This window comes from Punica granatum, chromosome 8 (genome assembly GCF_007655135.1).
Source record: "Punica granatum isolate Tunisia-2019 chromosome 8, ASM765513v2, whole genome shotgun sequence".
Lineage (NCBI taxonomy): Eukaryota > Viridiplantae > Streptophyta > Magnoliopsida > Myrtales > Lythraceae > Punica > Punica granatum.
Genome location: NC_045134.1, coordinates 3,765,782 through 3,782,198, shown reverse-complemented (window position 1 = coordinate 3,782,198; position 16,417 = coordinate 3,765,782). Strand labels below are relative to the sequence as shown.

General features: G+C 33.2%; 1 protein-coding gene across 1 annotated transcript; it reads left to right on the top strand.

Moving 5' to 3' along the window:
- The first annotated feature begins 4,195 nt into the window (after window positions 1-4,195).
- On the top strand, window positions 4,196-5,708 carry LOC116187354 (cytosolic sulfotransferase 15-like). The gene is made up of 2 exons (XM_031516012.1): window positions 4,196-4,748; window positions 4,923-5,708. Exons 1-2 carry the CDS (start codon window positions 4,209-4,211, stop codon window positions 5,454-5,456), a joined length of 1,074 nt encoding a protein of 357 aa, XP_031371872.1. The 5' UTR covers window positions 4,196-4,208; the 3' UTR covers window positions 5,457-5,708.
- The last annotated feature ends 10,709 nt before the right edge of the window (window positions 5,709-16,417 follow it).

The following is a 16,417-nucleotide window of genomic DNA, read 5'->3' as shown; positions in this document are numbered from 1 at the left end:
AAAAACGGTGCCTTCAAAAAACGGTGCCACGGAATATTTTTTTAAGGGATTATTGAAGGTAATTCCCTCGGTAAATTTTAATTTCAAGGGAATTCCGAGGGATTTTCCTTCGGAAATTTCCGAGGAAACATCCCTTGAGAATCTCTTGAAAACTTCTTTATTTTTATTTGTAATAATTTTTTTTTATTTTTGATGAATTTTCTAGTCGGCAATTTTAAAAAAATTATATTGGACTGGCCCAGGCTTGGCGGGGACGCTTGGGCAAGCCCAAACAACACGGAGGGAGCATGGCCCAGCGTAAAAATATTTTTCATCGCAAGTACATAAGTGCTTTAAGCTCTTTTTTTAATCGGAAATTTAGTAATTTTTAAAGTACCGTAAAAAATATGTAAATAAGTTAATTAATGTAACAAAGTCAAAGCAAAGAGTAAGAATAAAATCCAGATATCTAAGAGCGAAAAGAATGGAAACTATTAAAGAGAAAAAGGAGAAAAATAAAATAACAATAGAATGTTTTGTCTAATGTCTCATAATCTATATGTATATGAAAACAAAACTGGAGTCAAATTTTCAAGCCGCCACATCATAAAAAAAAAAAAAGAAACGGTTCGCTTTGCCACGTTATCACTTATGTATTAAAAAAAATTTATCATTAATTTTGGAATATTTCTTTACGATAGTCAATGGAATACACAATCTTACATTATAGGACTATGTATATGCTTTTAATACAATGGAATATATAATGTAATTTTATATTGATAACTATTTATAGTCGGGAAACACATATATCCGGCTGCTATACATGTGGCAAGTAAATTAAAAAAACAATGGAGAAGTTTTATATATACTACTCATACCATTTTTATACTGACAAATACATATACGTGTAGTCATTTTTATATATACTATAGGAATTATGTCCATATTCTTATTAAGAATAAATGTAAGTATATTGATCTGCGACAATCAAAGTGATCTTATAAAAGAGGTAATAAGAATAAATAATTTGATTCACAATATCCAGCATATATTTTTAATCACCATTCTATTTTCGTTTTACAAATACAATATTGTATTTCCGGACTTATTTATATTCTTCTCATTAAGAATATATGTATGTATATTAATCTGCGACAATCAAAGTGATCTTATAAAAAAGGCAATAAGAATAAATTATTTGATTCACGATATCCATCATATATTTTTAATCACCATTCTATTTTCGTTTTGCAAATACGATATTATATTTGCGGACTTATTTATATTCCGTGTTGTATGCTTATCCAATACAAATACCGATCTTTCACCAAAAAGATATATAATTATATTGTAGAAATAAGTATATGCTTTTGATACAATGAAACAACAAAAAGCAACCATAATATTTTATTAACATTCTTTTGATAGAATATACAACCGGCCCAAATACCACCTTTCTTGTTAAGTAAATGAAACCAAAACCGTAAGCAAAATATTTGAATAACATTCTTTTGATAATTTAGATAACAAGCCAACCACATTTGTTATATTTATTTCATATATATGAATTATATAATATAATCTAAAGAAAACACAAAATCTTGGCATTATAGGAATACATATGTTTTGATACGATGAAATATGTATTGTAATTTTTATTTTGGCAATTATATAATATATATATATATATATATATATATATATATAGTTGTTGGATATAGTATAGGAAGGTGTACATATATAGATGAAGATATATATTGCACATGCAAAGTTATATTATATATTGGACCTATATATATATATAGACATCTTTTACACAAAACATTTATCATTATATTTTCGTATGAAAAGATATTTTGGTGTCTTTGTAGACTTTATATTTATATTGTGTTGCATGCATCCACAAACAACACCGATCGACCTATGTCAATTTGATTGGTTCAAAAAGATTCATTATGTTTTTTCTTCACTTACTTTATTATGATATTTTGCTTGGAGAAATTATTATTCTCTTTGGCTGATATATTTGCTCGCATATTTTGATTCAATTAATCTTTTCACACATTTGTATGATATTATTTTTATTTTTATTGATATATTCGCTCATTTAATTTAATTCTATTTTATTCTTTTCAGTTATGTTCTAATTTAACATTACGTTCATGCATGTATGATATCTGCAAGTAATTTATGAAAAATCTCAAATAATTTATTTATAATTTAAATAAATCAAGTAAAAAAATATATAAATTATTTGAGGTTAAGGTAATTTACATTAAAAAATTTAAGCACTTTACTTGAACGAACTTACCCAAACAAATTATTTGAATGTGAAATACATACACATTTGTATGGTATATTAACCCATTGTCGAGCGAAACAATGAAAATAAGAAAAGAAAAGGACGTGGAAAAAGGTTTTATTTACAAAAATCATACTTGACTACGCTTAGGTTTTCGGTTATAAAGGAAGTCCATAAGTATAGTGCAATAAAATTAAAATCCTAATAGCTAATAAAGAGGCACTGGTAATTACATAACGAGTATCAAATCCATAATCTCTTTGTTACCACTTAGATTAGATCTAGATTAGATCTATGATCATTAATTAGATCTTGGATCCAGCATATTCTTTCCATTAAATTACCTTTTCCTTTCCCGCGTGATTCACGACCCGTCCAATATGCAAATATAAAATGAGTTGAGAGGCACAGTCATGGCCCAGATATGGATAAAAAGATTTATATGAAAGGGAAAAGAAATTAGAGAAAGACAATTATGGTCCATTTCCAAGCGAAGTTCTTTTTTTTTTTTCTGTTGGTATTCACAGGGCAAGCGCCCTGCTGGATTGAGTCCTTTGATGGAGTGTGCGGTCCCGGCTCTGCATTAGTTTTATTTATTTTGTTACTTTACTATACCTCATTTTTCATTGAAAAAATCAGTTAAAAGTGGGCAAATAAATTATATTATCTAGTTAAAGTAGATTTGAAAATGATCAAATCTAAAAAGATTTAAACTCTTTTTTTTAGTGTGCCCCTGATATCCGGCACTCATTGGGTCCTGACTAATTCAGTTCAAGTCGGATCGATCCATTAAGGAATAAAACTCTCACAGTACAAAAACTTTTAAATCAGCTAGATGGACTACTAAAAATTAAAAATATATCAAGTTTTATAACTGATGGAAGTAAATAAAATTTTCTTCAATAACTTGTGAAAGGTGTCATCGATTTTTTTTAGATAAATAATTTCATCTATTTTAACTCTTAGAATTTGATGATTTTACGTTTTCTCTTTCCATGGCAAGAAATTGAGCACTAGTAAACTCGAATGGTAATGTAATTTTGTTCATTTGCTTCTATGTTTGTCCAAGCAATGAATCATGCATCCATCTCTCAAGTTTTATCCGTAAAGTGATTTGCTACTAATCGACAAAAAAGCGATTAATTATAAATAATCAACTGGGCATATATATATCTGTTTGAGTTTGATATATAACAAGTCGACAATTGCTAGTGTTTAGGACTATTGATGTGGGCCAATTTGCTCGATAATTTCTATATTGCCATCCAAATCGAGATGGGACAAAATTGTCTTTCATCTCCTCTTTTTATTTGTAAATTGCATATTATTTTTAAATTAAGAGTAAGGAGATAGTTTTTACTTTTTCATCCATATCCTATAAATAAAGTGACAGTTACAAAATTGAGGTTTTACTTAGATAATAGTTTAAGATAATTAGTCAATATATATATATATATTTATACAAATGTTTTTATAATTTTTCTGTTGTCGAGGTATAACCTTTGATTATATTGTTTCAATATAACTGCAGTAACGTTATACATGTCGCTGTTGGAACATGTATCTTTTCTGGTGCGTATCACTACAAGCGGAGTCCAGCTTGCTGTCTAAGTTTGTTGCAAGAGGTCCTGTAATCATCATTTTCGTCCCAGTGTGACTGATTCTTGCTTCTTTATTTTGATTTTCCTATTCTTGTTCCATGAGCCTTTATTATAATCGAAGATATGGGCCTAATATAGAGGGACGTGAGAAAAAAGAAAATCAATCAAACTTATCAGCTTGGTTCAAGAACGATTAATTATACATAGCATTGGATTACATCCCATTCTCTCTTAATAAATTTATACATTGCATTTCATGGAATATATATGTATATATATATATATATATACACATTTATTCAGTACTCGCGGCGCTTTCTTATATGCACATCCTATCTCTACCTCACCCCAAACTCACACCCATCCATACCACGCCACCTCCATTATATCATCTCTTAGTTCCTTCCATGGCTGAAAACTCGAAACCTTCGTACGATGATCAGCAAGAAATCGAAGAGCTAATTTCTTCTCTTCCTAAAGGGAAAGGGTGGCACAGTTCGGGCCTCACCCTATACCAGAACTTCTGGTGCCACTCGAAATTTCTCCCGGGGGTCATCTCGTTCCAGCGCCACTTCCTAGCACGAGATTCCGATGTCCTAATAGCCTCAAAGCCCAAGTCAGGCACCACATGGCTCAAATCCCTGGCCTTTTCTGTCCTCTACCGGGCACAGTTCAACCCCACCGAGGCCAACGCCAACCACCCTTTACTCTCCTCCAATCCCCATGCGCTTGTCCGAACCTTGGAGCTGGGGCAGTCGGCCGGGCATGCTCCTGACCTGTCCGGCTTTGCCGATCCGCGTCTCTTTGGCACCCACGTTCCATATGATTCACTGCCGTATTCTATCCGCCGGTCCCGTTGTAAGGTATTGTTTGCTCAAGTAATTAAGTTGAAACGTTCATTTTAAAGGTGGAGGAGGAGGAGGAAGAGCACAGAGGGACTTTTGATATTAAGAGAGCAGATTTAATAATGAAATTTTCGCTATAATAAGAAAATTTGACAAAATTCTTATTCAATTTGTATTTATTTACATGTACAGGTGATTTACATTTGTCGGAACCCCCTCGACGTGGTGGTGTCATTGTGGCACTTTGTGGCCCAAGTCGATGCAGGGGACCGAGCAGGAGGCTGGTCAGGCATGGAGGAGTACTTCGATAACTTTTGTAAAGGCATGGATGGGTACGGTCCGTTCTGGGACCACTTGCTGGGTTATTGGAAGGCGAGCCAGGAGAGGCCCAAGAAGGTCTTGTTCCTGAAGTACGAGGACCTGAAGGAAGACACCGCAGGGAACCTGAAGAGGATCGCGGAGTTCATGGGGGTTCCGTTTTCGGACGAGGAAGAGAGGAATGGAGTTGTCGAAGAGATAGCGAAGATGTGCAGTCTGGGTAGCTTGAAGGAGTTGGAGGTGAACAAGACAGGTAGATCCATCGCCGGCTTTGAGAACAACAGCTATTTCAGGAAAGGTGAGGTCGGGGACTGGGTTAACTATTTCAGTCTTTCCATGGCGGAACGGCTCAAGAACATCATGGAAGAGAAATTGAGTCATTTTGGATTGACGTTCCGGGTGAACTAGAGCTCTAGCTGATTCTTTACATCTTATAACTTCGCGTTCTATATCGAGTGTGCAGCATGTTCGTGCATCTAATGCACTTACATATATGAAGTACACTAGTCAATTTTCATAAGGATATAATTTTCTCCTTTTTGTCTACCAAGTGCAATGATGTTGTAGCAATTAATAAGCTATTTTCTACTTTGTAAGCCAATCTCTTATATACTGGTTAAGCTATTCATGAAATTAAATCCTATAATCAAATTATTACAATTTGATATGCATATATATATATATATATATATATTTGTTGCTTTTTGGAATGTGTATTACAGTTTAGATGTCATTATTTTTTATTAAATTAAGATCTGCGTCCCAGTGATACTCATCGTGAAAGTTTTAAATGTCCAATTCCTACCACAAATGAGTTATTGAAACATAATTATAAGTCTCCATAAATCAATTATTTGTCTCTAAAATCTTTTAGAGACCAAATAAACTAATTGACCCTGGTGTTGCCATCTTTATACCGTAGGCCTTTAGAGACAAATTAGAGTCAAATTTTTATTTATCTAATCAATGTAACTAGATGAGAATCTACGTATTGCGCGAGGATGATTAATAATTTTTTGATATAAAGTAACATTTTAAATTAAATATATTGTGATTTTTTCAAAAAAATTATGTATTTAGAAACTATTTCACTTGAAAATTAAATGAGTTTTTTTGGAGGATTACTAAACTTTCATCGAAAACCGGGATTTTAGTATCCTAAGTAGGATTTTCTTGTCCTAAACCAAAATCACACAATTTAATATTAATATCTTAAAAATGTAAAATAGTTTAAATAAAGGACGGAGCCAAGATTTTCTTTTAGCAGGGGCAAAGGGTATCTTTAATATATATATGTTTTTCTTCTAGTGGGAGCAAAATGTTAAAAAATTATAAGTTATGGGGCAAAATCTTTAAAAAATGCAATTTATGGGAAAAATTAAATGAGCCACAAATTTTGGGGGGACAAGTGCCCCACTCAAGATACTTTGACTCCATCCCAGGTTGAAATTATACCATTTGAAATGAAAAAATAATTTTTAAGCCGAGAAACATAATGTGTCGCTTTTGAAATGTAAAAAGACGCATAATCTTAAACAATTATTTTAGGAAAGTTAGTAACTAGAAAAGAGAATTATCTAAAATACATATATAATCGAGAAAAATTAATTATTTTCTTTACAGTCATTATCATAACTAAAACATATCCATGAAATCACTCATTTTGAATCTATGCTGTGGTAGCAACAAATTAGATAATTGTTTTGTCCACCCAAAAGAATAATTGTTTTAGGAAACCAAAGTAACTGGGGATAGTTATCTAAGATAATTAAATTTGGAGAACTAAATTTATTCATGGTGAGAAAATTATTGATTCATTCAATGATATGTATAGGCATACATTATAAAATATAAAATCATAAGAGGTGAATGAATTACATTCATTGACATATTTATTAGATCATATAATGAATAGTGAATATTTGCATACATATATTTATATTCTACATTTTAAATTATGAACAGATTCCTATTTGGTTATCATAAAAAAATTTCTAGAAAAAGTTTGTAATAGCCATTAAAAAGTATTTTATAATTACAAACTAAGATAAATAAATTTAAAAAATATATATATTATATAAATGAAATTTTTGGAAGAAAAGTCATAAAATTATTTTTTGGATAATGATGTTGAAGTAAATATATATAGATATATAATACACTAATAAAAAAATTAAATTTTTTCTCCAAAAATAGAAAATAATTAATATTGATTTCTATATAAATAATTTCTTAAAGTCTAAAGATTAGATGAATTATCACCTATAAAAAAATGATAAACTATGTTCTATTTTGTGAACCTTATCAAGAAAATTATAAAGTAATAAATAAGTATGCATTTAAATTGAAGTAAAAATGAGTATGCATTTTAAAAAGATTAGAATAATTACAATAATAATTTTCAAGTATGCATTTTAAAACAATTACAATAATTACAATAATAATTTTCTATTATATATTATTTTTGCAGCTTATTATCGTAAAGAGAAATTTTGAAATAATGAAGTGGTTGTTATATATAAATAAATGATCGAGATTTATATAAATTAAAAATCGAAAAAAGGATTTAAAACGTAAAATTAATTGCGTATTATTTCTTTGAATTTCAATTTGTATCATATTAATCTAAAAGTTTCATGAAAAGTCGACCTAATATAAAAAAAATCTATAATAATTAATTTTAATTTATTTATAATTTGAGATAGAAAGTATATTTTCTAGATATTTGTCGACATACATGTAGAAAATATTTAAGTCATATATACATGAAATATTTAATGGAATACATACTGTTTAAGATACTTAATTATGCTAGAAGAGCAAAATGATCAGAAAGTATACATTCTCATAGATATCATATAATTTCAATGTATAACCAATTGATGGTGAAATTAAAATATATCTTGCAAGATAATAATTTGAAGATTTATCTAACAAATAGTACATAGTATAAGATAAAACAAGAAAATATATAGAAAATACGAAAAATAATATTAAAAATTAATCATGTAAGATTAAATTAACACAAAGTTTATATTGTACATCATTTGTTTAATTGAAACTTTACAGGAAAAGAATTATTGATGGCTAAAATAGTTCAAAACTTAGTGGTGTCATTGTGGCACCTTGGGGCCCAAGTCGAGCTGGGGGGAACGGGCAGGAGGCTGGTCCTGCATCGAGCAGGTTCTTTGATAACTTGTGTAAGGGGATGGATGGGTCTTGAAGGAGGACTTGAAGGAAGACACAGTGGGGAACTTGAAGAGGATCACGGCGTTCATGGGTGTTCCATTTTCAAAGAAGGAAATGAGGGATGGATTTGTTGAATAGATAGTGAAAGTGTGCGGTCCGGGTAACCTGAAGGAGTTGCAGGTGAGGTCGGGGAGTGGGTTAATTATATAAATCCTTCCCATGGAGGAAGGGTTCAAGAACATCTTGGAAGAGAAATCAATTCCATTAGGATTGACGTTCAGACTAAACTAGAGCTCCTAATTTATATTTCATCTTCTTGGATGCAGCATGTTCGCTTCCCAAATGTAATAAACCTTAGCAAGATTTCCAATATAGTCCATTTTAAGGCTTTGTGATCTCAATTAATACATATGTTTTTTTTCATCCAATGAACTGTTACTTCGGATAATTTTTGGGTCCTTCAAATTTCATCCATTCCTTCCTTTGACAACATCAGCGCTTCAGATCTTTGAACATCAACTCAAATGGCTTAAATTTTCTTCCTCGCAAACATCCTGCTAACTGAGATAATTGACCCATGTCTCCAAGCTTGGTTTTCCTAAAGAAATGCTTGTCATGAAATATATATCTTTCTGCTCTTCTGTCCGGCCGGATATTAGGGCTGCTCTGGGACCACATGCTTGGCCATTGCAAGCTAGCTAGCAAGGAGAGGCCCAAGAATGTGTTAATGTTATTCCTAAATTTCGATGACTTGAGTCTTGCAGGAAGAGACTAATGTGAGGACCTCGAAGAGGATTATCGCGGGGTTCAGGGGGGATACACTTTCCAAGGAGCTATGAGGTGAGGGACAATATGGGGTGATCGACGAAATCACGAATAGGTGCACTCTAAGCAAGTCGAAGGAGCTGGAAATGAAAAAAATTACCAACAAACCAAATCTTACACATTTGGTAAAAGGGATCAGCGGGAAGAACCTGGAATAAGATCCACGTGCAATATAATGCAACTGTTTTCCTCTAATTGTGGTTCGCTTCAATTCACTAGCTTTGCTTCCACGGAATGTGGCCAAGGAGTGCTGGAAATATTACTTTTCATACTATTTGGCAGCTATCAGTCATCAGGTGATCATAGTCTAGAAAGTGACAATTACATTTTATCCCTATTTCGTTTCGTCTGTGCCACGAAGCTCAGCAAGGAGCCGGCCAATTTCTCGTTCACATTCTTCAACAAGCATTCTACCACATTGACTGTGAGATGTTTCGCCCAATCCGAGCTCACTCTTCTGGAAGTAGGCACTGTTCGGAGCCCCACCTGGGCTGATGCCGCTCTTGAGTCTTGCGAGCATTCAAGCTTCTCATGTTTTCATATCCGGACGATCTTCTATTTTCTTCTACCTGTCCCCTGTTCCAGATCTTCGTGGGACAACGACATGAATGGAAATCCAGTGAACTCTGCCAATCTCTTTATTTGGTAAGCCAGGTTTTCCTTCATATCCTTGCACTTCATGTTATTGAGTTTCATTTGGCTCATACGGGTTCGGGTCAATTTCCACTTAAAAGCTCAAACTAATAAGTGATAGTACACAAGTCTCATATAAAATAATGGATATTCGTTCATTTTTTCCATGTGAAATTAATATCCTTAACACCCACCATCGTGTGCAACGTGTGACTATTTATGTCTATACGTTGTCATGTGTCCTTAAACGCTTGCCCTCAACAACTGACCTTTAACCGGACTCATCTTCCGTGGTCGGGTGATAGGAGACTAACAAGACGCGCTCTTTTGGTTGCTTTCGAACATATTAGGTTTGGCGTGGTGGTGCACATACGCGTGTAGGCGCGTATACGCATAATCTATGTTCTGATATCATATTGAATTTCCATTGGGCTTATACAGACTTGGGCCCATTACTACTTAAAAGCTTGAGCTAATAAGTGTTGGTACCCAAGTCTTATATAAACTCATGGTTATTCTTTCATCTTTTCCATGTGGGATTTTGTAATTCTCAACGCTCGCCCTCACGTGTAATTTGTGGTCTTTTTCTGTCTACACGTTGTCACGTGTCCCTAAACACCTGCCCTCAACAACTGACCTCGAATCGGGCTCATCTTCCGTGCTCGGGCCACGGGGGACTAATACGAGACTCAAACGTATTAGGCATGGCATGGTGTGGGTGCACAAACGCGCGTTGGCTTGCATACGCGTAACTTGGGCTCTGATACCATATTGAATTTCCATGGGCTCATACTGGCTCGGGACTATTTCTACTTAAAAGTTCAAGCTGATAAGTGGTGGTTCACAAGACTCATATAAACCTATAGATATTCTTTCATTTTTTTCATGTGGGAATAATAATTCCCAACACCCGCCCTCACGTTCAACATATACTGTCTATTTCTTCTTACACGTTGTCACGTGTCCTTAAACACTCGCCTTCAACAACTGACCTCGAGTCGGGCTTATCTTTCGTGCTCGGGAGCGAGGGGGAACTTACACAAGGTGCACTCTTGGCAGCTCTAGGACATACTGGGCTTGGTGTGGTGCTGACGCACATACGTGTAACCTATGCTTCGATACCATATTCAATTTCCATTGGGCTTATACGGGCTTGGACTCATTTCCACTTAAAAGTTCAAACTGATAAGTGGTGATACCCAAGTCTCATATAAAGCAATGGATATTAGTTCATCTTTTCCATATATGATTAATATCCTAAACAAGGAACAATACCTTCCCAGGCTTCTCCAAGCTCACACTGCAGTAGCCGAAAACGTGAGCGGGTAAAGGACTAAAAGATATGGATTCCTCGACAGAACATATCTAAAGCTTATTCAGCCATGTTCCATGTGTATGTGAACTCCAGTGAAATCAGATATTGGTCGATGACAAAGCCTCAATTCGAATGACGTTATTATTCAAAGGGATGTGAAAGGATGTGATTGTATCTTAAGGGACGTGACTATTCAAAAAGTTACATTTTTTATCCCACATATACCTTCCAATTTTCGAATAGCTAGATAAACATATCAAAATTCATTTGAATTTCCTTCCCCCTCTTAAACTATTTTCTTAGGTAGTTAATTAAGTCTTACAAGATTCTCGACGTTGTCCGAAAATATCAATGGTTGTTCTTATATTTCAAAAAGGTATTTAATATCTTATAAGATATCTATTTCCTTATTAATAGATCCTTTATAAGTATTTAACAGGGAATATTAACATTTCAAACTTTTTGACATTTTTTTGAAACTTATCCCAAATGAAAATTGAGAAGAAATTAAGATGATCTACAGCAAAAGAAGATTAGCTATAATTATTCATTACTCGGGGCCTTTTTTTACAAAAAAAATTACAATTACAAGCAATTAGACGATTTTTTTTCTTTTTGCTTTTCTCTAATTTTTCTTTAGTAATGTTCACTCTTTTCGCTCTTGATTATTATGATTTTGTTCTTACTTTTTGCTAGCCTTTTTTATATTAATTAACTGATTTCTCAATTTTATTTTTGATTATTTAAAAATTATTATATGTGATATACATAAAAAATATTAACTAACTAATGTACTTAAAATGAATTTTATTGCAATTTCTTTTCGATTAAACATTAGGATTGAAAATTATTTTCTTCTTTTGTTTCATCAACCATTTCAAAAATCCAACAATTATATCAGAGTTTGGTAATCTGCATTGTTAAAAGATTATGCCTTTACTTCTTATATTAATCTTAATTTGTAAGGAAAATGAACTTAATTCTAGCAAAAAAATCGAATTAATTATTTATAATTTTTTATTACAGCTTTATGCTTTATTTAAATAATAAATTATTAGTGTACTTTATTCATATTAAGTATTTCCATTTTATTGATTTGGCATCTCTAAACCAACCAATAAAATAATTAATCATGTTATATAATTAATAATAATTTTTCAAATGAAATTTAAATTTTTTATATATTTTCTAGCATTTTATAAGTATTATGTCCTTACATTTAGATTCACTAGTTCTAATAAGTGAATAAAATTAACACTTAATTTAAGTTCAAATAAACACAACTTAAGATATTTTGAGATCACAACAACCGTTGTCACAGAAACGAACGTAATTTATTATTTATGATTTCCTTGAATGATTACATATAAAATCTATATTTTTTGACAGAAGAAATAAAATAAAATGACTGGTTAAGGTATGATCTGATCTTCACATTTTATTGCTGTAAACTTTTCCTTGAGATGAACAATTGATTTCCGTGGGCGAGATCTCTACAAAAATATATGGTGGTTATAAATTTTTTGTCGACGAATAATCTTCCAATTACTAGAATACAAGGTTGTGTAACGTTATTTATTTATAAATTTATTTTTCTTGTGTGTTAGGTCCACAGTCACATAAAATAAATTCATCTGAGAAAGTAATTTTCTATTTGGGATTGCTAGAAAATTGAAGGGCATACGATCTTATTTATTTCTCTAATGTGAAAAATTCTTAAAATTAAATATTAGATAAACAATGAAGAAAATAATTGAAACACCTAATATACGTTGGTCAAATTCTTAGATTAAGGCAAATATCCATGGACAGACAACTAGATAATCAAAAATAATCGAACCGCTGGAGAACCTACTGCTCCAACTAGACCCTCATATACTCTCATATTGTCGTCGATGAGAGGTTATTGTCGGAGGTGGCGCGGCAGGGCTTCGATGGCAGGCATGGTCTCGTCAGTTGGACGCGTCTCCCGTGACATTTCAGTGAATTGAGAGATTGATTAGTCGTGGATGCCAGATACAAATTGCAATGCGGTGAAATGTGAAGGAGTCTTTTATTCTTAAAAATCTACCATCTATTACATTATTAAAAAGAAAGAAAAAAGCATCTCAATAGTGAGGGTCCTTTTCCAATTGATCACTGTATATGTAATATTTAGTAGGAGCCAAACTTGGCCATCATCGAAAGCAACGGATTATTTACCACCACTATATGCCCCTTATAAAAGGAGAATTTTAGAGGCTAAACCCCACATCATGTTCATACATTCACATTCTTAATATGTAGTCTAAACAGAGGGTCGAGCGATTTGTGGGAGTAAAAAAATATTTAATTTAATGAATTAGTCATAAATACTCGAAAAAAAATTAAATGTGTCTATATGTGAATTAATAATTTTAAAAAAAAGTCAAAATAACTTACAGTAATTGAGTATCATGTGAATATAGAGATTTGATTTTCTTTGTCGTGAAAATCTAAAAACACTAAGAATAGAAAATTGGCTGGGAATAATAGACCATAATGCAAAAATTGAAAAAATGATAAAATCCAATTTTCTTTTGGTAAAAATAAGAATCCATTGTTTACCCATTAAGTATTGTCACAGATTGATCAGAATTCTTTTCTATTTTTTATTTATAGAAAATACAAAATTAATTAGTTACTTTGGACGAAAAATTAAATGTTAGTACAAAAGTGAACAAAATGAGTAACGTTTCGAAAAACAAACTTTCAAGTCGGAAGTAAAAAGGATATAAAAGTTGGAAACTAGATGTGATTTTTTTTTTTCAACCTTTTTCCCGGAAAGAAAAAAGAGCAGTAGTTGCCTTACCAACGGATATTAGATTCCATATGTTTTGCGGATATTAGTTTGGAAATTGTCAAATTGAATTCAATTACTTTCATAGTTAAATAAAGTTGTAAAGAAATAATATTAGAGAGCATAAGTTGGAATTGATTTATTAAATACAAACTTAAGTTTGAACAATGTGGAACATATTATTATTGTGTGAATCATTTTAAAAATTAATTTTAATTATTTGGAAAGTGGGACAAAGATGAAATCCGGTACAATTGATGACGTATTTTGAAGATTTAATGATTAAAGTGTAATTAATTTAGGTTAATGTAGTTGTCTAAGATATTGTTTTGGTTGTAAATCCGGTCACTTTACAAGTTAAATAAATTATTTGCGTTATAAGGTAAAGTTAAAAGAAAATTTAAAATTATCTTATTAATTAAAGACAGAAAATACATTTAATTATTTGGTTTGTAATCTAATGTCGAAAATAACTATGAATTTGAATGGATGATGCATTTTTATTTTGATTAAATTAACACATTAAACCATGATTCATTGATTGGTCAATAGTACTATTAGGTGCCCACGCGAAACACGTGGGCACCGCATAATACAATTGCCCAATCAAGCATCATTTTAAAAAAAATTATTTAGGCTATGTATCGTGGTCAGATAAGTGATGGGATATGATTTTGAAAATCCTTACTGTATTTTTGTGACACATTAGGATAAGGATTGGATTTGGTATAAGGTGGGTGAAAATATTAAGGAAATTATCCTATTGAGAGGGTGTGATTAAGGCAGATTGAGATTATAATTTAAGTGAAAGGACGAAAATACTCTTGGTATGATTTCAAATTTTCAAATTGTGCCTCCCGATAGTTGCAGCAAGGTGGTAATGCAATGGGTAGTGGTGGTCACCAGCTACCACGCCTGGGCAATGGTGGCCGGAGTCGAGTCACCACCACTCGGAATTTAGCAAAAATCTGTAGAGAAGGAGCGAGAGGGGATCGAGGATGTGGTAGTCCAATACCGCCCACCACCGCACCAATTGAGGGCTCCGGTGGACTCTCTGTTCACATGCGACCTCGATTGGGGCGGCGGTGGTCGGCATCGGGCCACCACAGCCTCAATCCCTCCCTCTTTCTCTCTACAGATTTTGTCATGAATTCCGGGCGATGGTGGCCTGAAGGCGGCGTCAACGCCTCCAAGGCGTGGGATATAAGATATATTACAGCGTTAGAAATCCCGTTGTGATTTGCATCTATTTCACACTCTGCCTAGCCATCGCTTTCTTATTCGATTCTGTTGGGATTTTACCCAATTCTATATTTCTTAGACTGCTGGAAAAAAGAGAAAAGAAATCAATACAAGTAATTTTAAAAATATTTAAATGAAATGCAAATTTTTAGTTTATTAGCTTATTTTCGGCAGCAGACTAGGTTATTATGATGAAGATAATACAAAGCAATAAATAAATTATCAATTATTTTCAGTTGTTACATTTTCACCATATCTTCAGGTTCATGTAGTTTTTTTAATTCTCGTGAACCTTGAGAATTCATTAATAATATGTAAAAATTACATGACAAGAATACAAGGTGAAAATGCTTAATAAAACAAAAATTACAAGATCAGAAATAATCAGATTCTCCCAGACATACTACACCGAAGAAATTAAGACGGAAAGTAAGGATAGTAGCTATACGAAATTCCGATCAAAGTCCTCTGCCGTCACATATGGATCCCAGTAAATCAAGGAAGAGTCCTTAAGCCATATATCCATGTAGAACTCAACCATTTGTTACCAAGGTTTTGAAGAGACCTTGATAACAGAGCAAAGCATGGGGGTCTTGAGTTGTACTCGTGCTCTAGGAACCCTTAACAAAATAGTAACAACAAATAGAATCAAAGCCAAGGCTGGGGAGGGATGTCGACCAATCCGGCAAGCCGGGGAAGACACCGGGCTAACGACCAATCTGGTAGGCCAGGGAAGGCAGTCCACCAAGCCGGCAGGGTCAAATAAAAAACTATTGAGAAACCTCGATTGATTCAAACCAGTGACCACGTCAGTAGTCAAACTAAGAATAACTTAGCAGTCTCAGTAGGTGCAGACCTGTGAACGTGCTGAGGACGACGACGGGTTGCCAATCAAATTAGCCTCTGCCAATCTAATCTGTTAACAAGACAGACAAAACAAACGAGGTAGGCTCCAAGAATCCCGAGCTAACACACCAGAAAAACAAAAGCAGTCCGATCATTGGAGCGGAATAGTATAGCACCGGTTCAAATCTAATTGAGGGAGACAATTCCTTAAGGACAAGGTGGGGAGAGGCGCTGGTGGTGGGGCGATAAGCCGAAGACGAAAATGTCGCCCCATTTTTATTATCATCAGAGGTACTGATAGCTGAAGCTGGCATCCGAACGGGGTCACTATGACTCAAGTTGTCGGGTAATATAAAAAACACACATCCTATATATACCATTAAGTACAACTCTAATATTATTCCATTTGATTTTAGACGATATTGCCTCTCATAATTTCCACAGGTGATTTACATATGCCGGAACCCGCTCGATACGGTCATATCATTGCGGCACTTTCTG

Bases quoted from the DNA above. Each gene is read 5' to 3' on its own strand.
- LOC116187354 (XM_031516012.1), top strand. From the start codon at position 4,209: ATGCACATCCTATCTCTACCTCACCCCAAACTCACACCCATCCATACC. The intron at 4,749-4,922 runs GTATTGTTTGCT...TTACATGTACAG, and splicing joins TCCGCCGGTCCCGTTGTAAG to GTGATTTACATTTGTCGGAA.